The following is a 22,693-nucleotide window of genomic DNA, read 5'->3' as shown; positions in this document are numbered from 1 at the left end:
GGAGACGTTAAGATCGCGGAGATCCCGTTGAAAATACGCGGAACACTGCCTCGATTCCGTATCATCGACCCCACAGATCCAATCCGCGGCAGGGAGTATCATTAACTAGCATGGAGCCAATGAGGCAAACTAGCTATGATGAAGGGCTTTGCTTGTTGCCGCGTTTTCGTATAGCTCAAGACTACCGAGAAAAGATGGAGATACGCAGCAAGAGTTGACATCTTCTACCTGCGGTGACAACATAAATAGGGACGATTTATTTCAATGGGATTCGATTCTTCTTTCTTCTCCTCCAGTCACAGCATCATCTGTCTCTACTATTCGACACTCGTTCAACCATTCAATCTTTAGTATTTCGCTCTCTACATCATAATTTTTCCAAAATCATGGGCATCAACAAACTTCTTGCGGCGTCCGCCATGGTCGGCTGCTCTCTCGGAGCTGCCATCAACGACACTACTCGAACCCTCGAGCTCGCCCCTCAGTATTTCAATGGCACTGTCTCCGTCGAGCACCTCTCTGTGGCTGGCAACCTCGATGGCTTCAAGATGCTGACGCCGGCTGCGCGAAAGTCTGCCGACTTTTGGTACTTCGATGTCTTCTCCAAGGCCACCAACCAGACTCTCAACATTGTCTTCTTCAACACTGGCGAATTCCAGCAATACCCTCACCCTCTCGCTATTCAAGTTTCTGGTGTCTATGCCAACGGCACGGACTTCTACTATGAAGCTTTGGCTGACTCGGGCGTCACCCTCACCAATGGACCTAAGGGTATCACTGGTGACTGGAAGGGAGTTGGCAACTTCGATGGTTCCGCTTTGGACAAGCCTGATGTTGAATACCACATCAACATTGACTCTTCCGTCATGGATATCAAGGGTAACATTACCTTCAAATCCGTAAGTCTTTTTCGCATTCCCACCAATTTTGCTTTATATTTCAGATTGTTAACCAGACGGAAATAGACCGCACCCGCCCACTACCCCTGCGACCTCAACGGCGCTGTTGGTGCCAACCAGAACCTCCTCCCTGGACTTTACTGGGCCAACGCAGTTCCCGACGCCGACACGACCGTCGACCTCACAGTCAAGGACACCGCTATCAGCTTCACCGATGGAGTAGGATACCATGACAAGAACTGGGGAAACCAGTCCATCATCGACGGCCCCCGCTACTGGGACTGGGGTCACGGCCGCTTTGGACCTTACTCAGTCCTCTGGTACAACCTCCTCGACTACAACGGCAACGAGAGCCGCCGCTCTTACGTCGTCAAGGATGGCGAGGTGCTCTTGGTCAGCTGCAGCCTTGATAGCATGGTCGTCCGCCAGAAGGGAGACAAGGCTGCTTGGCCTCCTGTCACTGGTCTGCTCGAGACCGAGGGCATCACGGTCAACTACACACTGCCAACCGGCGAAACCTTGGCGCTGGACATCACCACTGAGCTTATCGTCAGGGATGAGAAGGGCGCTTACCAGCGCGCTAATGGTCTTATCAAGGGTGGCATTGTTGGCCAAGAGACCTTTGAGGGCCGTGGTCACTACGAGGAGTTCATCTTCGGCATCGTCAACGACTATACTCCTCAGTTCTAATGGCCCCTGAGGCTTGTGTCCGAGCTTAGCATTGTTCATAACATCACTGAGCTTGCGACCTTACAAGACTTTGGTGAAGCAGGTGGCAGTAGCATTGTTGCGCTCAGGCCCATTCCCGATGTTAAATCTTTCAATATCTATACGCCGGACCGTTTCTTATATTGACTGGCTTTAAATACACACTTTTGCCTAGTTAAGATACCGGGATGATCCGCGCTTGAATATAATATCACAGTCCTCTCGGATACAAAGAGGTAAATGCCACAGAACCTTACTACTAGGAAGCAAGTAATTTCCTGGCAAGCCGTTTAAGCTGCCCTTGAAAGCTTGAACCCTCCAGGAACACGCGTCTGGAAAATGCCTTCTGGATCATATTTCTCCGCAACCTTGCGCATGTACTCGAGGCTTTTGGCACCGTAGCTTCCTAGCGAGTCCTGACGTGAACTGGCGTAGTTGAGGTATACCAGATCTTCAGCCCCACCGATAGACTCTGCGAAGTCGTTCATGAAGCTCGACATTTCGTTTAGACGCTGCTCGGCAATGGCGAAATCGGCCTCGTTTGTCTTGACAAACACGGCGGCCGTCCACATTACGGCGTTTCCAGCCATGTTCTCCAGTCCAAGCATGTTTCCACCCTTTTCCTGAGCGATTCGTCCGTAGTCCTTGGTGACTGGTTGAAGAAAGATCATAGTATCAAATGCATCCTCTCCAATCGAGTTTTGTAGAGACTTGACAAAGTTCTCATGTGTCTTGGCAGCGTATTGTAGTATCGACTTATCATTTCTGTACAGAAGTGTGGCTCCAGAGGCCCTGATTTTACGGTCAGCCGTGAGGCACACTAAATGCGCACCCAAGGAAAATATGGACAAGACTTACCATACTCCACCGCCTACTTGCGATCCTGCTGCTGCTTCGGCCAGGGTCTTCTTTTCACTGCTTTCCAAAAGGGCAGGAATCTTCCTCAGGTTGTCGTAAGCAGTTGTGACGTTGTCCTCGCCAGCTGTGTTAACGAATATGGTACCAAGCATAATTTCCGTGCTCTGCGTGCTGTTGTACGTCAGATATGTGACGAGAGCATTGTCCGCCATGGACATGTCGTAGTCAGCGAACTCGACTAGGGTATCGATGACTGCATCAGTTGCGTTTACGGGCAAGAAGCGAACCTCGTAGTGAAGTTTCCGTGTAGGCATCGCTTCGAGGTCGAATCGCGTAACAATGCCGAAGTTGGGCCCGCCACCCTTGAGGGATTTCCACAGATCTGCGTTGCTGGATTTGTTGGCGTTGACAATGGTACCGTTGGAAAGGACAACTTCGTAATTCACAACGTTATCGGCACCGAATCCTCGAGCAGGAGAGAAGAAGGAGGTGCCCCCACCAAGGAGAAACCCCCCGACGCCAACATTGCCATCGCGGCCACCAACAACCACGACACCTTGATCGTCCAAGTCCTTGTAGACGTACTGCCAGTGGCCACCAGTGTCAACACGAGCCACATTCGCATCCTTGTCATAGACAGACGAGTTCATGTGCGTGAGGTCAATGGTGACGCCGTTCTCGATGTTGTTGTTGAGTTGCCAGCCGTGGCCCCCACTCCGGACTGCGATGTGCCAATCGCCAGCCCCATATCCGGTATCTAGTAAGGTTGTGAGAGTGAGAGAAACTTCATCGGCACCCTGCGGGAGGACGATACACCAGGGATGTTGCCGCGCATTGTTCGCCCACCATGTGTTGACTTGATCTTCGTAGGCAGAATCTGCTGGAAGAAGCAACCTGTCTTTGAGACCAGCCGCAATGATTGCGTCACACTCGCCGTGGTTAGCCCCCGTAGAAACGTGATTGATGGAAATTTACTCACTGGAGGCGTTCCGCTTTTAAAGATTTCTGACGTTGTCCCGTTAATAGACAAGACGTGTTTTGTCGCCGCAACTAACCCCACCACAATGCCGAGATTGACGATATGATGCAGCATTATTTGCGTAATTTGAAAAAATAGAGGCAATTATGAATGCGTTTAATCTTAGGAAACCTTGAAAGGAGAATGCTGTTACTGAATCTGCAACGAAAGGCGAATCAAGAGCATGGCTACTACATGACTTAAATATTAAATACTGGCCTTGCATCGCCGACAAGGTTTTGTTTGCATTCAGCCGCATTCCAAATCCCGTTCTCGGTTCCTCGGGTCCGCGAATACGGGCATAAGGCAATTGCATACAACACTTAGTATACTAGATTTTCTTAAGAGCCGAAGGATTTACACCACTTTACATGACATGCAGTCCAGCGGCGCAAATCCAAATGCAATAAGTTCGCAACGAAAACCACCCATTGCGGTCTCATTCTCCCCATTCAGTATGGTACACGCCCATTCAGAGGATCCCCGAATAGGCCAATCGCGCCCTCGAACAATCAGTTGTGAACAGCCTTGCGGGGCTGAGCTCCCGGGTGCAGCGTGGCATTCCGGGCCCGAGGGCCCGAAACGGGTCCTAAAGAGAGGTGTCGCCCTGCAATAGAGTCGTTGGCGTTTCGAATGAGCTGGTCCGATTAGTCCGTCATTCCTGCCGACTGCATGGCAGAATCAAGGTTAGGAACGTCGTTGCCTAGATTCGACCCATCGTTGAATCATCAGCTGTAAATCCACATGACGTGACGTAAGGTAGTGGTGACAAACAAGCAAATTTGCCTATTTGGGAAGAAAGATCGTCTGAGTTCGCCCATGAAGAATGGAGGAGAGCGCATGTATTTGTTGTTTGGATCCCATTGCGGTTCTTGTTGCTCAGTTTGCCCCTTGGCATGCATGTTTACCCTTTTGGTGACAGTGCTTCTCAACAATGTCCAGCTGGTCGGGGGGACGTGGAACGGGAACACTGTTAGTAGATCCCGTTAAGTCACCAGTCGGACTAAGCTTGCAGCTCGGGTTGATACCCAGTCAAACTGCATGGAATCAGAGGATTTATTGAAGGTGCAGATGACCTTGAAACATGTTTATTCGCCGCTTTCGAGGCGAGATTTGAATACTTCCTGGGCCCTCCGAGCTTGGTGCATCTGAAAGACAACGCAGAGAAATATGGTACCACTGACGCGCGATGTGAGTTTTGGTTCCAGCGCGAAGTGAGATCTTATGTAGGACAGTTCAGTTCCCTTGTCAGTACGGCGACATTCACTTCAGGCTGGTCTGCTAGCTTCATGGTAGTTGATTTTGAGTTTTGAGACGGAGGCTTACCTGTACGAGCCTGGGAACGACCTCCGAATTCACGAATAGGTAATGCACTAAGACAATACCAAAGCTCATTGACGCCTCTCATCTCGAAAACGGTGTTACTTTCGGCTCTCCCCGACCGAGGCTGGACACCATTTCTGACAGACAGACAGGGATGCGGTCCAATCACAGTCCTCTGGTCGCTATTCTTGCAGTATTTGTGGCAATCATCAAGGCAGTACATCCAGACCTTATGGCGGCCGACCGTTCGGATAAGTATTGTAAGGCGTACTGTGCCCCTCTTTTGGCAAACAGGCAGCAGTGTTGAGGTTGGAGATGGATAAAGCGCATATGCCTGAACACAGGTTTGACAAAGACAACGTGCGACCCACGCATTCATCTTCTTCAACTTTGAGTATATATTTGCTCTCTTAAACGGTCGCGCCCCTTACAAGCTAAGAAATGGAGACATCAAGCGGAAAACGGCCTGCGGTGAGGCGTCAGAAACCCCATACTCAATCGAGACCCGGAGCTAACCGGTAATCTGTGAAAGTGCGACCAATGTAAAGACCGAAAGGTAGTTGATGACGCCCCATTGTCGAGGCATCGACACTGATACCACATATTAGACGAAATGCGATCGCGAGGCACCATGCTCTAGCTGCATCGCCTCCGGTCTCAATTGCCGGATATCTCATCGCGCCACTGAGAGGCGGCAGCGGGTTCTCATCTCCCCTCGATACGATGAGGCCATGGAAAACGTCGATCGATCCCTCCGCGAGGTTTCACAAGCTGTTCAGAAGCTCCTTGAGATCAACGAGAAAGGGTCAGGCCCTTCGCCTAAGGATTCTCCAGCATCATACATCAGCAGCAACCCATCAAATATTGCTATCATGTCGGAGGGCTATCGAGGCGACTCATCATTCAAAGCACACGTTCACAAGGTCACGGATGCACTGAGAGACGCGGCATCAAGTCTTGAGTTGACTATGGGCGACCCAACGTTCACCACCACAACACACATGATCGACGAGACTACCGACAGCGAAGAGAGCAGTCCACCTTCCAACGGGAATTCACCTTCGCCGTTCAAGGTCCAATATCCGGAATTGGAGGGGAGGTCCCTTCCTCCTATCGACCAAGTCCTCAAGCTTCTACGCCTAGCGCAAATTGAGAAGCAGAGATTCTTCGTGGACTGTTCAGTCGTGGACGAGCAGGAGTTCACTGAGTTTTGCCAGCGGGTCTACTTCGCAGTGAATGAATACTCCATCTTGTCATGGATAATCGTCAACGTTGGTCTGTTCTACATGTTTCTGAACTTGAAGCAGCCTTTTCACACACAGATCGACGTCAATTACGCAAATATTCATGAGTACTCACAGCAGTTGAAGGATAACATTGAGGCTGCTATGCAGTCCTTGAGGCTTTGCAATGACCCGTCGATGGAAGCTTGCCAAGCCCTGGCTCTTTTGGTATGTTCCTTAAACTTCTTGGCACCCCTATTGTCTTGCTGAAGCATCAGTACACCTTTTGCAATAAGTCCGGACGAAGCGCCCTCGCTTGGCAAATGATATCAGCCGCCTCCAGGATGTGCATTGATCTTGGCTGGCACCGTCTTCCGAGAGAGGGACCAAGGGTTTCAAAGGAGCGGCAAATCTTTTGGCACATCTATATCCATGATAAAGGAATGGCGTTTACCCTCGGGCGTTCACCGTCTATCCATCCATGTGACGTTTCGACGCCGAAACCAACGGTGCCGGACGACTACGTTCCTGGCGTTCCGGTACAGTAAGTCACCAGTGGTGATAATGTGCAACTATTAGGTTGATATTAATGTGATAATTATTAGTCTTTATGCTGGCTACGTAGATTATGCCATAATCGTTGGCGACATGCACATCCAGCTCTTCTCGGCTTCGGCCCTTCAACAACCACAGCAGAGCAGGATCGAGACAGCGAAGGCCTTCGCCATAAAGATTCTACAAAAGAACAAAGATATTAAGAAGGTACATCGGAGAAAAACAATTTTGCTGAAAACAATTGCTGAAATTCATGATCTAAGGCGCTTCACGATGGTCCCCCAACAAATGACATCTACAAAGCTCCAGCAATGCTTTTCGATATGATCATGTACAGCCTGGTCACGATCGCATATCGAATTGTGCCATGCGAAGCACAAAACTCGAATCCGCTTCAGTGCAATATTGCCTGCATCGACGCAGCCCGGAAGACCTTGACAACAATGGTAGAAGCCTTTAACGATTGGGGCAATGATAACCAGACAGGTTGGGCCATGTCGCTTAACATGTAAGTTGAAACCGTAAAATTGCGGAATCATTTTTATAGGATAATTTCTAAAGATGACAGAATGTTTTCAATGCTACCGTTTGCTGCTTTTGTTGTTCTAGCCGGAAACACCATCGCGACCTCTTCTACAGACGATCTAGCACTTCTCGCAGCCACCGTATTGGCGTTAGAGCCGACATCGACCAGCTCGCCATCCGCTATGAAGCTCTACAACGTCTGCAAGACTTTTCATCAGCTTGCTAGCTTTTCCATTGCCAGACGGACGGTTCTAGAAGGCACGCCTCCGGAAGCACCGGCCATCCCTGCTTGTATGTATGATCAGCAAGCTGCGGGTGACTTCCCACTTCCTCTAGGTGACTTGGGTCTTTCGGCTTATGATCACATAATGGCACCTCAGGATTGGGACACGGTTATGAACGGGTTTGATCTTGGGTCCGGCGCTGGAGCGATGGCTTCTTTTGTGGAGCCGTACATGCCATTCGATGGGCGTTTGTCTTGAGTTGATGCCCAGTCCAAGTGCAGGGGTCTTTGGTATAGTGACATCGGTATAGACAAACTAATTGCACAAGACTATTACAACTTCAGCTTCAATCTTCCAGTATATCCCTTGCACGCCGCATCTACCAAACCCATAACCTCAACGAGTTTCTCATCCTGAAGCCTGGGAACAACTATCTGCACGCTCAGTGGCGTCCCCAAGTACAGCCGTCTATCAATCTTACTCTCATCCCACAGCTCCCGATTTCTCTCATCCCAGCTGCTAATCGCCTTGCCATCCTGTGGCTTTCCAAGCTCCAAATCACTCTCTTCCACATTTCGCACAGGCACGGTACCTGCAGGATAATCGAGCAGCACCCAGCTGCTAGTGAGCCCGACCGCATTATACCCTTCAATGGGAGGTACAGGATGCGGCGCCAGGGGGCACACGATCGCGTCAACCCTTTGCGTACGGCGACCGTACTCATCATCCTCAACCCAGATTTTGAGCATCTCACGCTCAATCTGTGACCGCTGAGCTTGAATCTCGGCTACGCGTGTGAGTGGCTGGGGCTGTCCTCTCTTGATTCGGGCCGCTGTCCATGGCACCAAGGGCTCGCCTGTTGCTTCGATCATGTCAAGCATCGGAACTGAGCCGTCGACGCCCATGAGCTTGTTCATGACGGACTGCGCTACGGTGAGCGCTTTCGGAATGTCAAGCGGAACTACCTTGATGTTGGCTGTGTGCGCAAGGGAAGCGGCAACTTCATCAAGCACGTTTGCGATCGGCGGATGAATAACGCAGTTTCCGTCGCCGCGAAGGACGCCGATGACGAGCTCGCCATTCTTCCCACTTCCTGAGGCCTTCATGCTGCGCGGAGTTGGAGACCACGGCGTCGGCATGCAGTCTTCGCCCCATGATGATGCCCACGGCATGATCTCTCTCAAAAGGGTGTCAATGTCCTCAACACTTCTGCCGATCGGGCCAGCGACAGCTTGCACTGAAGCCCGACTCATCCCCTCAAACCCAGTGCGAACTTGCCCGCCGTACGGCACGCGCCCGTTAGATGGCTTGAACCCGTAAACGCCGTTGCACATGGCCGGAATGCGGATGCTGCCGCCAATGTCGGTGCCAATGCCAATCATGCTGCCCTTCATAGCTACTAGGACGCCCTCGCCGCCGGAGGATCCGCCCGCAGTGCAGAGCCGGTTGATGGGGTTCATGGTCCGGCCGAAGACGTTGTTCACCGAGTCCAAACTAGCAAGCGTCTGGGGAATGTTCGTCTTTGCTATGATCACGCATCCCAGCGAGAGGAGGAGGTTGACCAAAGGTGCATTCTCCGCCGCTGGCTTATGACACAGCGAAGCCAATCCCATCGACGAGTCGACGCCAGTAACATTGAACGTATCCTTTACGGAGACGGGGAGGCCGTGAAGCGGACCGAAAGGCTTGCCATTGTCGCTGAGATACCTGTCTAGAAACGCCGCGCGCTCCAATGCAGCATCGAAGAGAGGCTCGGTCAGGCAGTTCGTGAGCTGCTGGGCGATGGCCGCGCGGTGGCAGAATGCCTCAGCGACCTGGACGGCGGTAAAGGCCCGCGACGATATGGCTTTGACGAGTCTCTCGATGGTGTAGCCCTCGGTAATGGAGATCTCGAGCCCGGAGAGGAACTGGCGGGGGACGCTCAGGACGTTTTGGGGGCCGTCTCGGAGATGAGGTGGATCTCGCGGGATGACGCTGGCTGGGATGTGCCACTTTGCGGGGATGCGGGCTGCCCGCTCGGCTTGTTTGCGGCGGGCGATTGGGACCCACGGAGCTTCGTGCGATTGCGATGGCATGTTGGAGTGTTTGGCGTGAATAATTCCTCGTCACTTTAGTTGTCGGGGCTGAGACTGAAGCAAGAAGAGAACAGATGGTGAAAAGGAATCTAAGGAGACCGTTCATGAAGCCTGAGGGGGATCAAGCTCAGACTTGCATTGAACCTCGGCAGATGCTGCACAATGCCTTTTCTGTGAGGCCTGCTGTATCCGACGTGTGTTGGCTTATTAACAATGACTACATACCCCAAAAAATCTGCTGAGTTCCAGGTTTGAAGCTGTTGTCCCGCATGCCAGTGCGTCTACCCCACGTTGATCGCTCATGTTCGATACGTACCGCAGGATAGTGGATGTTGGCGAACGGCTGCTGTTCATGTATGTCTCGAAAACATACTACACCACCAATAGGGAACTAAAGGTGAAGCCTGAATAAGTCTCTTCTACCCTGAACGCTCTAGGTAGTCGTTCAGGCAGAGGTCCAGAACACAGGTAAGCGACATTATCAAGATGACCACAGGCGGTGCTTGAGCGTTGTGTAGGATTCAAGCTCATGTTCGATCTGCTTTCAGCCCTGGAAGACTTCAATGACAAAGTCTCCCGGTAGTAAACATACTGTTCTGGATGAGTATGTTATCGATCTCTTATCTCTTACCTGTACTATCCATCAACGGTAAACCTTGCCATTGATGAATTTCCCCGAGGAAATCATCGAGAAAATAAAATTACTCGACTCCACTTCCCTCCTAACATCGGAGTCGCCCGACACGACGGCAACCGTTATCCAACAAGATAAGAAGCAATGGCGGGCTACAAGTACCCAAACACCAGTTCATCCGAAAAGTTTTGAAGATCGCCGGTCAAGTCCCTCTCGACGCGCCCGGTGAGACTATCACGAGATGCTCGCCTCAACGTTGCAAATCGCCCTCAGCGCGCTCCTGGTGCAGCCGGCCCTGGCAGCCCGCAAAAACCTCATTATCGACACTGACATTTTTAGTGACTGCGAGTCAGATCCCCCTCCTAACGGTCTCACTGAAAAATCATTCCTGACATCGCGACAGTGACACCGGCGCGCTCCTCATCGCCGCCACCTCCCCGGAGGTCAACCTGCTCGGCGTGAACGTGAACTACCCCTCTTCCTACTCCGTGACCGCCACCTCCGCCATCCTCGCGCACTACAACCACTCCGCCGTGCCCATCGGCGCCCGGCGCCCGCTTACAAACGAGAGCTTCTTCGACACCTTCGCCTACGACCTCGGCGAGTACGCCAGCAAGATCTCCTACCACTACTCCGGCGGATCCCTGCCCTTCGGCGCCGCCGAGGACGCCTGGGACGCCGTCGCGCTGTACCGCAAGCTCCTCGCCGAGGCGGACGCGCCCGTGACCATCGCCTCCATCGGCTTCTTCGAGAACCTCTCGGGCCTGCTCAACTCTACCGCGGACCGCTACTCGAACCTCACCGGCCCGCAGCTGATCGCGGCCAAGGTCGAGCAGCTAGTGGTGATGGGCGGCGGGTACCCCTCCGGCCGCGAGTTCAACTTCTTCGGGGACAATCCGGCGGCGACGTCGCATGTGGTGAACAACTGGAAGGGGCGCGTGGTGTTCTGCGGGACGGAGGTCGGGTCGGTGGTGCTGTCCGGCGCGAAGCTGCTGGCGGAGGGCCCGGCGACGGATCCGGTGCGGCAGGCGTATGTGTACTACAACTTCTACCGGCCGAGGGAGTCGTGGGACCCGCTTACGGTGGTGTATGCGATCCAGGGCCTGGGTGACTTGTTTGAGTACGGGAATGAGTTTGGGTACAACCACGTCTTTACCAATGGGTCAAATGAGTGGGTGTATGACGAGAGTGTCACGGATCAGTTCTGGTTGAGGCTGAAGGTTGATAATGTCACCGCGGCTGATGCGCTGGATAAGCTGTATCTTGCGGGAGCTTTGTCGGCGACCAACGCAACTCAGATCTGAGCAGCTTGTCTGCAGTGGCAACAGCGTAATGTGTATTCTGGGGTTCACCGTCACCTATGAGGACGGATATTCCGTCTCATGTAGAGAACTGATGGACAGCTTATCTCGTCAATTGAGAATCGATGAACTCATCTGGACTGAACAATTCCCAAGCATTCACATGTCCACCAAAGCGAGAACGAGATACACGACAATGCAGGGGACCTCACTCATGCAAACAAAACACGCCGATCAGCAAATAAGCTTACTATTCCAGCCCGGAGATAGCAGCCCCTCGCGCCAACCGGGCATTCTCTCCCCTAAACGCCAAGATCACGCAGCCATTCGAGCGCATGCAGCGCCAGGGTTCTCCAAAATACCACCTTCCATCTTCTACCCCCGTCCCCCGTGAGTCCGATGATGCCACCCGCGCAGCGGCCGCTGCAACAATCCCATCGAATGCAGCCATCGCGGACGTGATTGCCCTGATATTGCTGCGCAAGATTTCGCCTGCAATGAGCTTTTTTGCTTATCTTGCTCAATTGCTCTCAAGCCGACTCGTATTGCCCCGCATCGAGGTCGCTTCGTCCATCCGAGATGTCGAGATTGGGATGGGTTGGTGGGTCTACGGCGGCATGGCGATAGTGCTTGATGCAACCTCAGAAGCCAAGACGGGCATCACAGCATGTTCGGTGGTGTAAGCTGGAAGTTATAAAGGGGTCGGCAGATGCAGGTACAATGCGATCAAGGCCCTGATCTGCAAGGCTCTCAGGTCTGAAGTCGGCGAAGAAAATCGATTGAAATGGTTGCCTGGAAAGCCTCCGTCGCGGCATTGGCCGGCGTCGCGACTCTCGTCTCGGCCTCTTCGAAGAGGGACGAGGTTGCGCCTACGATTGGGAAGACTACAGTCCCAGGCGCATTCATCCTCGAACTTGCCGATGATCAGGTTAGTTGATCTAGGGTTTCCGCAAACATGATATTAACACCTGTCCAGGATGCCGCCAGTCTAATGACAAAGCTTGAGTCGGAAGCAGGCCTCGCCAAAGTATCACAGCGCTTGTCTCTCAACTCCAAGATCTTCAAGGGCGTCTCCGTCAATGTCGAGAACGCCAACGACGAGACGGCTGCGAAGATTGCCAGCCTGGTGCAGGTCAAGCAACTCTGGCCTGTGCCCCTGATCTCTGTGCCCAAGCTCGACATCACCTGGACTGGAAAGGACAAGTCGACCACCTCAAAGTACAAGCGCCAGGCCAACTCGACCGATACCTGGCCGCCTCATGTCATGACCCAGGTTGACAAGCTCCGTGCTAAGGGGTACACCGGCCAAGGTCTCAAGATCGGCATCGTCGACACTGGAATTGACTACACCCACCCGGCCCTAGGCGGCTGTTTCGGGCCTGGTTGTCTGGTAGAGTACGGCGAGGACATCGTTGGTGACTCGTATGACGGCACGAATACCCCGGTACCAGACGATGACCCGTTTGAGAACTGCCTGGGCCACGGCACCCATGTTGCCGGCATCATTGCGGCGATGGAGAATCCCATGGGCTTCACTGGTGCTAGCCCCGATGTCAAGTTGGGCATGTACCGAACCTTTGCATGCAACGGCCAGACGACGGGTGATGTCCTCATGGCCGGTGTCATCAAGGCTTTTGAGGATGGCTCGGATATCATCACCGGCTCCATTGGCGGACCAAGCGGATGGGCCGGTGAGGCGTTTGCCCTTACTGTCGCGAGGATCGTGGATGCCGGCGTTCCTTGTACTTTTGCAGCAGGCAACGAGGTCGGTGGCACCGAGGGTCTGTTTGGAATCAGCACGCCGAGCACCGGCAATGGAGTCATCTCCGTCTCTTCATACCAGAGCCAAGGTGCGGACAGCCCCGGAACGGTGTCCGCTTACACGAGCTGGGGCCCAACCTTCGAGCTTACTCTCGCTCCGAGCTTCGGTGCGCCCGGGGCTGGTATTCTATCGACTTGGCCGGTGGCCCTTGGTGAATATGCCGAAGCGTCTGGAACATCGATGGCGACGCCTCTTGTAGCTAGCATTGTCGCCCTGGTCTCCCAGGTAAGCCGTTGAAAACACGATAACAGGCATCAATACAACTTAGCTGACACCAATAGGCACGAGGAACAAGAGACCCCGACTTGATCAAGCGTCTCCTCGCATCCACCGCAAAACCGAGCCTCTCCCAAAACTACGGTGTCCCCAACATTGATGCCGGACTCGGCCCCGTCCCGCAACAGGGCGCCGGCATGGTTCAAGCCTACGACGCAGCCTACGCTACATCCGTCGTCAACGTCGCCGGCCTTTCCTTCAACGACACCGACAATCTCGTCTCCGAGGCCTCTTTCACGGTCACCAACGTCGGCGAAACGCCCGCCACGTACAACGTCTCCCACGTCCCGGCTCTGACGGCGATCACGCTGTCTGACATCTACCGCAGCAGCTCCCCGGACTTGGAGACTGTCTTCGCCAGTCTGACCTTTGAGCCGTCCTCGTTCACCCTCGAGCCGAATGCCACAGGTGAAATTCGTATTAGTGTACTTCCTCCCCAGGGCCTCAACGCTGCTTCCCTGCCTATATACTCCGGCTTGGTCGCCCTTAACGGCACCAACGCCGACGGCGACATCGCGCTGTCTGTGCCGTACATCGGTGCCGCGGGCTCCATGAAGAACGTCACTGTCCTTGCTTCCAATCGTATTTGGCTCAGCCGCAGCGACGACCCGCTCGGGTCTGAGGTCGCAGCCAACACCACCTTCCAATTTGCTACCCCCGCGGAGCATCCCGACTGGGCGCAGCCTCTGCTCAACACGACGGATCTGGTCTTGCCGGTTGGTGCGCTGCCTGATCAGTTTGTCTGGCTGGTCATGGGCAGCGCCGAGGTCCGCATGGAGATTGTACCGCTGGAGGAGAACCCGGACGCGAAGGACAACGGGCTTGGGGTCATCACGCTGGGCAATGTCGCGGGGTACCCCGTGACATATCGCAGACCCATCGGTTGGACGAGCCCGTGGGACGGTACGTTGGCTGACGGGTCTTGGGTTCCGGCTGGATGGTACCGCCTTAGCATCTTTGCGCTGAAGATCGCGGCGGACAGGACTGTGCCTGAGGGCTGGGACCGGTATGACTCTCCCGAATTCTTCGTTCGGTATGTAGATACGTAGAGACCTGTCAACGGCGTCTGAGGACGCTAAAATTCGTGGACATGAAGGTCTTGTATTATAATGAGACCAAATGGATAAACATTATCAGCCACTCAAGGCTTCACCGAGCCCGATCCGTATATTGTCTTGTAGAACTGGTTCGTTTCAATCTCCTCCATTCCGATGCCTTGCAATGCAATCTTCTTGACGTAAGCAGGATCGAAGTTCTGGTTGAGGTACTCGACGATCATCGACAGACCGGCTCCCGCTCCGCCTGCGGTCCAGAGCTCGCCCTTGCCTTCACCATCGTACTCCTTCTCCTCGACAACCCATCTTTGGTCAAGCCACTCGGTGTCGGGGTGTACCTGCCTCGCAAACGCCAAGAACTCCCGGTTGACTGTCGCCTTCTTTCCCTTCAGCACGCCTGCACTGGCCAACCACGGCGAGCCGATGCAGGTTGTCATCCAGACGCGGGTCTTGACAAAAGCCTCCTTCATAAAGCGGTCGGCTTGAGGTGGTCTATGGGAGGGGAGAGGTCCGCCGATGAGGACAAGATCAAGATCGCGCGGGCAGTCGTCGTAGGTGATGTTTGGGACAAACTTGAGGCCTGGTGTCATCTCGGCGGGTTGCAGGGTGGAGGAAATGAAGTAGAACTTGATCTCTGGCGCGAGCCCCTCGAAAGGAGCGAAGCCTGGGTCGAAAGCCTTGACCTTGTCGTAGTACTCGAGCGAGATGTTGCCAAACAGGTCGATGCCCATGATGTCGCTCAGCTGAACGGCTTCGAGCATTACTCCAATGCGGAGAGACTTCTTATCGCCAAGCTTTGTCGCCATTTTTAATCTTGCGGGTCGCAGTTGGTTGTAGGTTCAGGGGAAGCGTCGTTAGTCGGACTGGTCAGATCTGATGAAGGTGGATTTGTCTGTTGCCGAGTCTTTGAGCGAGGTGCGGATCGCGACCATTTATACTTTGTATGCAAAGGGCCCGAAATAGGCATGTCGTCGTCTCCTGCAAGGACCGGGTCCCTCTGGATACAGCTGCCTTTTGCAGTCTTTTGCAGTTGTTTGCCTTACTCAGCGCCGTTACGGGACCTCAAACGCGGAGGGTCGCGACGGTCTCCAGCGGCTCCAACGCGGCCCCTTGCGCTAAACGGTTCATCGTCCGATGCGTCGCTTGCAAACTCCACAAAGAGCCGAGAGGGAGCGGGAAGTCTAGCTGAAAGAGAGTGGAAGTTTACTGGACGGTAGTGGAGATGGAGTCCGGGAGACAGAGAAATGGGGCATTGGTGGAACCTCGACCGCGCCGATCGACGATTTAGATCCGATGGATGTCGGATGTTAGGCTGTCGCTCTTTATCCGGAGCGGGGACTGTTGGTCGGACCGTCGGAGATGATGCCCGCTCGGCTTTTGGCTGCATCCTCCGCAACACAATCACAAGAGCGCGGTCATTGTTCATCAGCCAGTCGGGGTTTGTCGGGGGCTGTCGGGGGTTGAGGGTGATGATCGGCTCCGGTGCCAACTCGCAGAATCGGAGCCGAGACGCTGGAGGCCTGCAACAACAGTTGATATTGAAGAATCAGTTTGCGACCGCCTGGAGATGTTGCTGACTTTACTTACGACAAGTTACAAGGAGACGTGATTGCTTTCTGTGTCTCTCGTTTTTGTGTGAAGGTGAAGTTTGGAAGGGGAGGAAGATGCAGCACCAGTCAATAGTGGGAAGGAACAGAAGCACGGGGTCCTGCTCTTTCCTCACTTGCAACTCAACTCACGAGAGGCAGGAGCTGCCTCCCATGGAGCGGAAGATGCTCAACTGCTCTTGCCCAAGTAGGTCGTCTGCACCATGACGACACTTTTGACTGCCAAACTATTCCAACCCTTTCCTCCCGTTCTCAACAAAGTGTCGTCGTCGGCTGTCCCTTTCCAAGACGCGGATCAGTCATTCGATTCTTTCAATACATCTATTGTCCATATCAACAATCTTGCAATCCCATCAAGACACGGTCCTGGCCCTTTCGATCCACCGCCATGAACGAGGCAGAGCCGAGTCCACGAGAATATGCCCGTAAGGAAGGCCTGTTCATCAGCGCGAACAGGCACATCTCGAACCGGACGAAAGCCATCTTTGACCAGCTGCAGAAGTCGCCCTACTTTCCGATTACTGCCACCATCGAAGATGCAGCCGACCTCTCTGCACTGGCCATCCCTGATCCGGTCTTTCCTCCAGAGACCGACTTCCAGACGGGGAAGCTCGACAATGCGGTGACCAAGATCATCGGGATCGATGACGAGGCCGACATGATGAAGCTGGCTCTGGAAGCAAGCTATCCTCAGCGTCGATTTGCGACGGCAGTGAGCAAGATGGAGCTCCCGTCTCTCCGATCCGACCCGAGACACGACTCCAAAGCCTGCAGCAAGACCATCTCTGAGGCGAAGCTGCATGATTTCTTCCGCCGACCAAACCCCCTCGTCATGGAGCCTGTTGATGAGGATAAGGACGAAGGCCTTGCGCTGCCCAAATCTGCTCGGCATTTCCATGATCAGCTCGCTAGAGGAGCCGAGCCCGAAGAAATCGACTATACCGAAGAGGACCTGACGTACGTGGCCGAAGCTGTGTATCAAGAGTGGACGAACAAAGATCTTGAAGACTTGATCTTCCTCGAGATGTCTAAGCGGGTGGGTTGACGCGTGCCATCGAGGAAGAGAATCCGCTAATATCACATGTAGGACCGAGTCCAATCCATAACGCCTCCTCTGATGCCACCGCCACTTGCCTCGGAGCCGGGAGAGGAACTCATACCGACCAGCGAGGCTTGTATACTAGAGCCATTGTCCGATCCCGACAGTCTCATTGAGTATGACTTGGACACAGCTGGTAAACTGATGGATGAGATGACCATGGAAACGATCCAACCTGAGGTGGACGTGACGGAGATGATTGGGTTTCCATCCGACCCCCGGTTTCTGGATACTTTTCCATCTCCCCAGCCCACCCAGGATCTGAAGATGGAGGTGCCCATCTTGTGCAAGCCTGAACAGCCTCCATCGGCCAGTCAAGACAAAGCCTCTTGCCGAGCGCTTCTGAACACAGTTCCATGCCTGGGGCCCAAAGATGAAGACGTTGAAAGCGATTCTATGAAGGAGGCAGACGCCAAGTTTGAAAAAAACTTCAGCCTGTTACTCGAAGACAAGACCGCAGAATTGACGAGGATGGCGGAGCAAGAGCAGATTCATGTTGCTGATGCCATTGCCAGATTCCAGCCCCCGGTCGTCGACTTCAGTATCCCAGAGCCACAATGGTCTGGGGTTCCTGCCAAAGGGGCGTCTGAGATGTTCCGTCGGATCTGCCTCGAATTTGATGGTCAAAGGAAGGCGCCAACTTGGCCCAAGATGCGGTCTGAGAACACCGAGCTGAAGTGGCAACCCTTCAACGCGTCGTTGGGCTCTGTCAATTTGAAAGAGACAGTTGGCGACGACCGTGTTCTCCAGCAAATTTTCGATTGCCGCGGCGCCCGTCTACCCACCAGCGCCGACTACGTCCGTAGGGAGTCAGGGCTGAAGATCCTTCGCGAAGACGACGACGAGGAGCTGCCTATGCCCTATTACGAGGACGACGAGGATCTTTTCGAAAACGGCACCGCCATCGACTTATTGGGTGTCATCAAAAAGCGCAAGTTGGCAGAGCTTGTTGGCGGACATGATGCTGAGCTTGAATCTCCCACTGTTGGGCACAAGTTTCGCCGCACTACCAAACGTCGAAATGCAACGAAAGACAGCAGCGGATGCTTGCTCTTGGGCGAGAACGAGCCCAATGCTACAAGCAAACTCCTGGACAATCACTTGCTGCTACATCCCTCAAACAAGTCCCGCTCGGAGACGATGAGCCACTTCTTTCCAACACCAGACCGAAGTACCAGCTCACCGATGACGAGAGCAAGGAACCCGGAGAATTCACTGAAACTTCCCACCTCCCAGCCTGAACGGCAATTTCCACGTACAGTTGCCCCTCTCCCTCCTGTTCTTACCATAGAGGGCACAACCCATATCGTTATTTCCACCAACCTTCCCCGAAATATCATGGCCGCAATCGACAGCCTTCCAGGCATAGAAACTATCGACCGAGACTTCTCCCGATACAACAACACCATCTGGTCACCAAACAGCGCTCAACTATCGACAGCAATTTCTCCGCTCTTCTTTGAAGCCGACATTATACCATCTCCAGCAACTGGCATCATCATTACCACCATACTTCAAGTTGGCCAGAAGGCGCCATTGAACTCCGGACGACAGCTGTCAAAGCTTCGTGAACGCGTGACCAAAGTCGCACCACGCTACCAGCGGCTCATCATCATGGTATCGGAAAGCAGCAGTGAAGAATATGTTGGGCGGCTTGGGAAGAGCAATGTTGATTCTTACAACTCCTTCGTCGGGTTCGCATCTGGCGTTGGCATCTCCACCAATTGCGTCATCAGAGTCATCTACGTTGGAGGCGGTCCCAAGACCCTTGAGACATGGACGTGCGCCCTGGTATCAACATACGTCAAGGAGAATATCGCAACCGCACGGTCCATGCTGATGATGGATGAGACCGAGTGGGAGGTATTCTTTCGACACGTGGGACTGAACGTCTACGCGGCACAGCTCATCGTCTCCTTGTTCAGAGGATGTTTTGGGCCCCAAGAAAAAGAACCACTCGTACGATTCTTCAGGATGCCTGCCGCGCAAAAGGCACAGGTCTTTGGGCGATACCTGGGAGAGAGAGGACACGACGTGTTGAACAGAGTCAGTGCGCGTCTGGAATACGACAGCACGCCCTCCCGGAAGCCGACGAACCCATCTGCGGCTGTTGCAGCGCCGTTCGGACGAATTTGAGTAGGAGTGGTCGCCGCGTGCGTGCGGACGTGCGCGCTCGCATCACGTTGCAGACACGACCTGCTGGCTCGGGCGGGAAGAAATCAAGGTTCTTTTCAACCTACTTTCCTCATGTGATCTACATCGGATTTCATGTCCACATTTTTCTTTCTTGGGGCGATTTTGAGACGCGAGACGCGTTTGCAGTTTCTTCGGGGAGGGGCCGACTGTGTCTGTGAGTCGTTTATCTCTCTTGGAATGCCGAAAGAAGGGCATGCAGATGCCTACCTGCAAGTCTAAAATTTGAGTGCTATTGAAGAATAAACAATCAAGAAAGTATTCATCCGATAACAAGGCTAATGGAGTTTTCCCCCTTTCGCACACAAACTGCCGCATCGCCAGGCTCCGGCCAGCCTCGGCCCTTGTGGTTATGCTTCCCTTTCTATGCATTATAACACCGAAAACGCCATTGAGATCATCTGGCTTTTATATGTAATATTATACAGGCTTATGATTTTGCAAAGAAAAGGTCGAATTGAAACATTATGTACGTGATGTTGTGTAATGCGCGCTCTTTAAGTGAAAAATGTCATCAATCTATTGGGCGGTGGGAGGGATGATGTTGCCGGCGTCGAGCGCCTGGACGGCCTGGGGCGACTTGAGGATGCCGTTCATGAACTTGTCAAGCTCGGACTGGTCGGGCATCTGGAAGTCGGCGCCCTTGAAGGGGGGCAGGACCTTGGTGCACTCGGTGAGATCGTTCATGTTGGGAACGCCGAGGAGGGACATGCGGACGTATTCGGAGGAGTAGGCCTGGGAGGTGTTAGAGATGGGGATACAAGAGGGATGAGGGGGGAGATGCGTACCTGGTTCCATGCCATTTGACCACGACGGCCGGCGCCAAACGCCTTCCAGGTGTCGATGACCTTGGGGTCCTGGGAGATGCTGACGTCGGAGGGAATCTTGAAGACGGCGGGCGGGGTCCTGGGGTTCAGGGTCTGGCCGTAGAAGGCGACGTCCCAGACGCCGGGGGTGGTGTCCTGCGGGGCGCCGGCTCTGCTAGGATCGACGAAGCGCTGCTGGGAGGTGGTGTGCGCGCCGAGCAGGGCGACGAGGCCGTCGGGGGTGAAGGACTTCTGGGCGAACATCTTGAACAGGGCGTCGGACTTCTGGAAGGGGGAAGGCAGCAGGTTTGGCGGGGAGGCCTTGGTGGTGTCCTTGCGGCCGACGAAGGTGCGGACGCGAGGGCCGAGGGGGCAGGCGACAGTGGCGACGTTGGCGGCGAACTGGATCATGTCGGCCATGGAGACGCCGTACTTCTTGTACTTGTCGAACCAGCCCTGCATGGTGTCGCAGATCTCCTCGAGGCCCTTGTTGTCGTCGCGAGTGTGGCACTCGTTGGCGAGAATGATGGAGCCGTCGGCGCCGGTACCACCCGAGGTCTTGGACCAGGAGGAGGCGTCGTGGAAGCCGAGACGGACGGAGGCGCGGGCGACGCTGTTGCAGCGGCCTGCGTTGCCGACCATCTGCTTGACCATGTCGTCTGCGATGAACTTCCAGATGCAGCACTTGTCTGCCTTGCACTCGGCCGAGTTCTTCTTGCCGGGGGCCTCGTAGGTGGAAGCCTGGTCCTGGCCGCTGGACTGGAGGGTCAAGATGGCCTTGATCTCGCGGCCCGTCTTGGTGAGCTTAGCATCGGGAAGAGTAGCGAGGTCTCCAATCAGTTCGGTGGAACCGCCGCCGCCGCCGGACTGGCGGTTCTGGAGGCGGGCCTCCTCCCTGATCTGCTCCATGTTCATGCCGGGGTGGGCAACGGCGACGCCGGCCAGGAGGGCGGTGATGAAAGACGCGGTCTTCATGATTGCTAGACTTGAGAAAATCAAGAACAACAAGAACAAGAAAAGGGGATTGATAAACGACTGTGACGAATCGAACACCCCGCCCGAAGGTCAGGACTGCAGAGGCTAGAAGCGAAAGATGCCGAAGCTGAAAGCGAGAGATGGGTGCTGGCCTGCAAAAAGGTTCATGATATTGGCTGGCATCGTCGGTTGTATTTATGGGATATAAGGTGTGTTAGAGATTGTTCGATGAGGCTTCTTTCTTTAGCTTCCGGCTCGCGGATTGCCGGCCGCTTGGATGCAGTAATCTCAAGTCAGACTCCTGACGTGGGGAGGTGCAGGTAGAGCAGCTGCACAGTTGAGTCGCCAGAGTCCGTCCATGTATCACATCGCCGAGACGTGCGTTGAGTTGAGGATCAAAGCATTTCCTCGTTATGTGACACTAGAGAAGTCTTCTCGCTTTCGGCCGGAAGTCGAAACTTGTTAGTCCGTCGAGATGATTGGCACAAATCGGTTTCCCCAGGCCAAGGAATATCAAGTTTGCACCGTCGATACGGCACATACCGCAACATAGCCGCGCTATTAAGCTTGTTTCGTTTGTGGCGCCAGACATAGCATGAAGACCTTGTTTGTGCAGCGGCAAATCCCACGACGATCAGAATTGGGCCTTATCCGCTCTCAGCCAAGGGTGCAGCCGATCACGACCGACTGGAGAAGGAATATGCACGGCCAAAATGGGCAAGTCGGTGCAAAGTACCAACGGGGAGCTGCCGATTACACAGCGGGCGGAGAGGAAGGGTTCGAGATGGTGGTCTTCTCATCCGAATTCCGAATTTCTGGGCTGAGACCGCAGCATGGGGGCTGCTAGTCAGGAACAAACGTGTCCAGATTGGGAAATAGTTTAATTGGTTAAGGAACGCTTGGTCGCGGCGCCGTTCAAGTCAGACACGCTGGCGGGGTTGTTTGAGTGCTTCGGGGAGGGTCTGTGTTCAGGGCTCGCCAAGATGGGGAATCGTGATGGAAACCGAGGGTAAGGAGATTGATGAGAATGTTTGCTGCAAGGTAAGCTGACGTTGTGGTTGCTCAGTCAATCCGTCGGCCATCGGTCTTTCGGCGATGACGACACAGGATCGTCTTCTCTAGGATTGGGCTGATGTTCACCGTTCGGCTGATGGAATGTCTGCATGGCCAATAATACGATGGCATGTGAAGCCTATTTCTCGGCCTCGCCATGCGTGGAATCGTGATGTTCGTGAGATGAACTCGGGTATGCAAGGCAGAGGCAGCCTGTGAATCGCGTCCGACTGTTGAGCCGGAAGGCCGCCGACCACCCCTCGGACCTCTTCTCCCACAACACGGCCTGAGCCAGTTTCGACTCCCAGCTCTTGTCCTCTAGAATTTCATCTGATGCACCGGGCAAAATAGAACCCGTGTGGCTGGGCAGTCTGGACAATGGAGAACTTCGGATGAGCTGAGAATAGTCGCCTCGAAAGCCGCCCATTGGTGTTCTTGTATCTGCAGGTCGTCGTGCTCGTTGA

General features: G+C 54.0%; 9 protein-coding genes across 9 annotated transcripts; 5 read left to right on the top strand and 4 right to left on the bottom strand.

The window, feature by feature from the left end:
* Positions 1-386: 386 nt before the first annotated feature.
* COL26b_013912 (uncharacterized protein) lies at positions 387-1,589 on the top strand (the record flags this gene model as incomplete). The annotated part of the gene is made up of 2 exons (XM_053186497.1): positions 387-899; positions 966-1,589. 2 exons carry the CDS (start codon positions 387-389, stop codon positions 1,587-1,589), a joined length of 1,137 nt encoding a protein of 378 aa, XP_053029569.1.
* A 308-nt stretch (positions 1,590-1,897) lies between these two features.
* Positions 1,898-3,300, bottom strand: COL26b_013911 (uncharacterized protein; the record flags this gene model as incomplete). Its single annotated transcript, XM_053186496.1, has 3 exons — positions 1,898-2,399; positions 2,466-3,222; positions 3,282-3,300. 3 exons carry the CDS (start codon positions 3,298-3,300, stop codon positions 1,898-1,900), a joined length of 1,278 nt encoding a protein of 425 aa, XP_053029568.1.
* Positions 3,301-5,537: 2,237 nt separating this feature from the next.
* Positions 5,538-6,654, top strand: COL26b_013910 (uncharacterized protein; the record flags this gene model as incomplete). The annotated part of the gene is made up of 2 exons (XM_053186495.1): positions 5,538-6,261; positions 6,635-6,654. The coding sequence occupies 2 exons, from the start codon at positions 5,538-5,540 to the stop codon at positions 6,652-6,654; spliced, it is 744 nt and encodes a 247-aa protein (XP_053029567.1).
* A 1,011-nt stretch (positions 6,655-7,665) lies between these two features.
* Positions 7,666-9,408, bottom strand: COL26b_013909 (uncharacterized protein; the record flags this gene model as incomplete). The annotated part of the gene is made up of 1 exon (XM_053186494.1): positions 7,666-9,408. The coding sequence occupies one exon, from the start codon at positions 9,406-9,408 to the stop codon at positions 7,666-7,668; it is 1,743 nt and encodes a 580-aa protein (XP_053029566.1).
* An 875-nt stretch (positions 9,409-10,283) lies between these two features.
* Positions 10,284-11,346, top strand: COL26b_013908 (uncharacterized protein; the record flags this gene model as incomplete). The annotated part of the gene is made up of 2 exons (XM_053186493.1): positions 10,284-10,390; positions 10,446-11,346. The coding sequence occupies 2 exons, from the start codon at positions 10,284-10,286 to the stop codon at positions 11,344-11,346; spliced, it is 1,008 nt and encodes a 335-aa protein (XP_053029565.1).
* A 781-nt stretch (positions 11,347-12,127) lies between these two features.
* On the top strand, positions 12,128-14,490 carry COL26b_013907 (uncharacterized protein; the record flags this gene model as incomplete). Its single annotated transcript, XM_053186492.1, has 3 exons — positions 12,128-12,271; positions 12,320-13,390; positions 13,447-14,490. 3 exons carry the CDS (start codon positions 12,128-12,130, stop codon positions 14,488-14,490), a joined length of 2,259 nt encoding a protein of 752 aa, XP_053029564.1.
* A 92-nt stretch (positions 14,491-14,582) lies between these two features.
* Positions 14,583-15,302, bottom strand: COL26b_013906 (uncharacterized protein; the record flags this gene model as incomplete). The annotated part of the gene is made up of 1 exon (XM_053186491.1): positions 14,583-15,302. One exon carries the CDS (start codon positions 15,300-15,302, stop codon positions 14,583-14,585), a length of 720 nt encoding a protein of 239 aa, XP_053029563.1.
* Positions 15,303-16,491: 1,189 nt separating this feature from the next.
* COL26b_013905 (uncharacterized protein) lies at positions 16,492-19,338 on the top strand (the record flags this gene model as incomplete). Its single annotated transcript, XM_053186490.1, has 2 exons — positions 16,492-17,139; positions 17,191-19,338. 2 exons carry the CDS (start codon positions 16,492-16,494, stop codon positions 19,336-19,338), a joined length of 2,796 nt encoding a protein of 931 aa, XP_053029562.1.
* Positions 19,339-19,914: 576 nt separating this feature from the next.
* On the bottom strand, positions 19,915-21,176 carry COL26b_013904 (uncharacterized protein; the record flags this gene model as incomplete). Its single annotated transcript, XM_053186489.1, has 2 exons — positions 19,915-20,130; positions 20,184-21,176. The coding sequence occupies 2 exons, from the start codon at positions 21,174-21,176 to the stop codon at positions 19,915-19,917; spliced, it is 1,209 nt and encodes a 402-aa protein (XP_053029561.1).
* Positions 21,177-22,693: the final 1,517 nt, after the last annotated feature.

Source organism: Colletotrichum chrysophilum, assembly GCF_026319265.1.
Source record: "Colletotrichum chrysophilum strain AFK26 chromosome Unknown scaffold_267, whole genome shotgun sequence".
Lineage (NCBI taxonomy): Eukaryota > Fungi > Ascomycota > Sordariomycetes > Glomerellales > Glomerellaceae > Colletotrichum > Colletotrichum chrysophilum.
The sequence above is the reverse complement of the archived record's forward strand: the minus strand, read 5'-3'. Positions and strand labels throughout refer to the sequence as shown.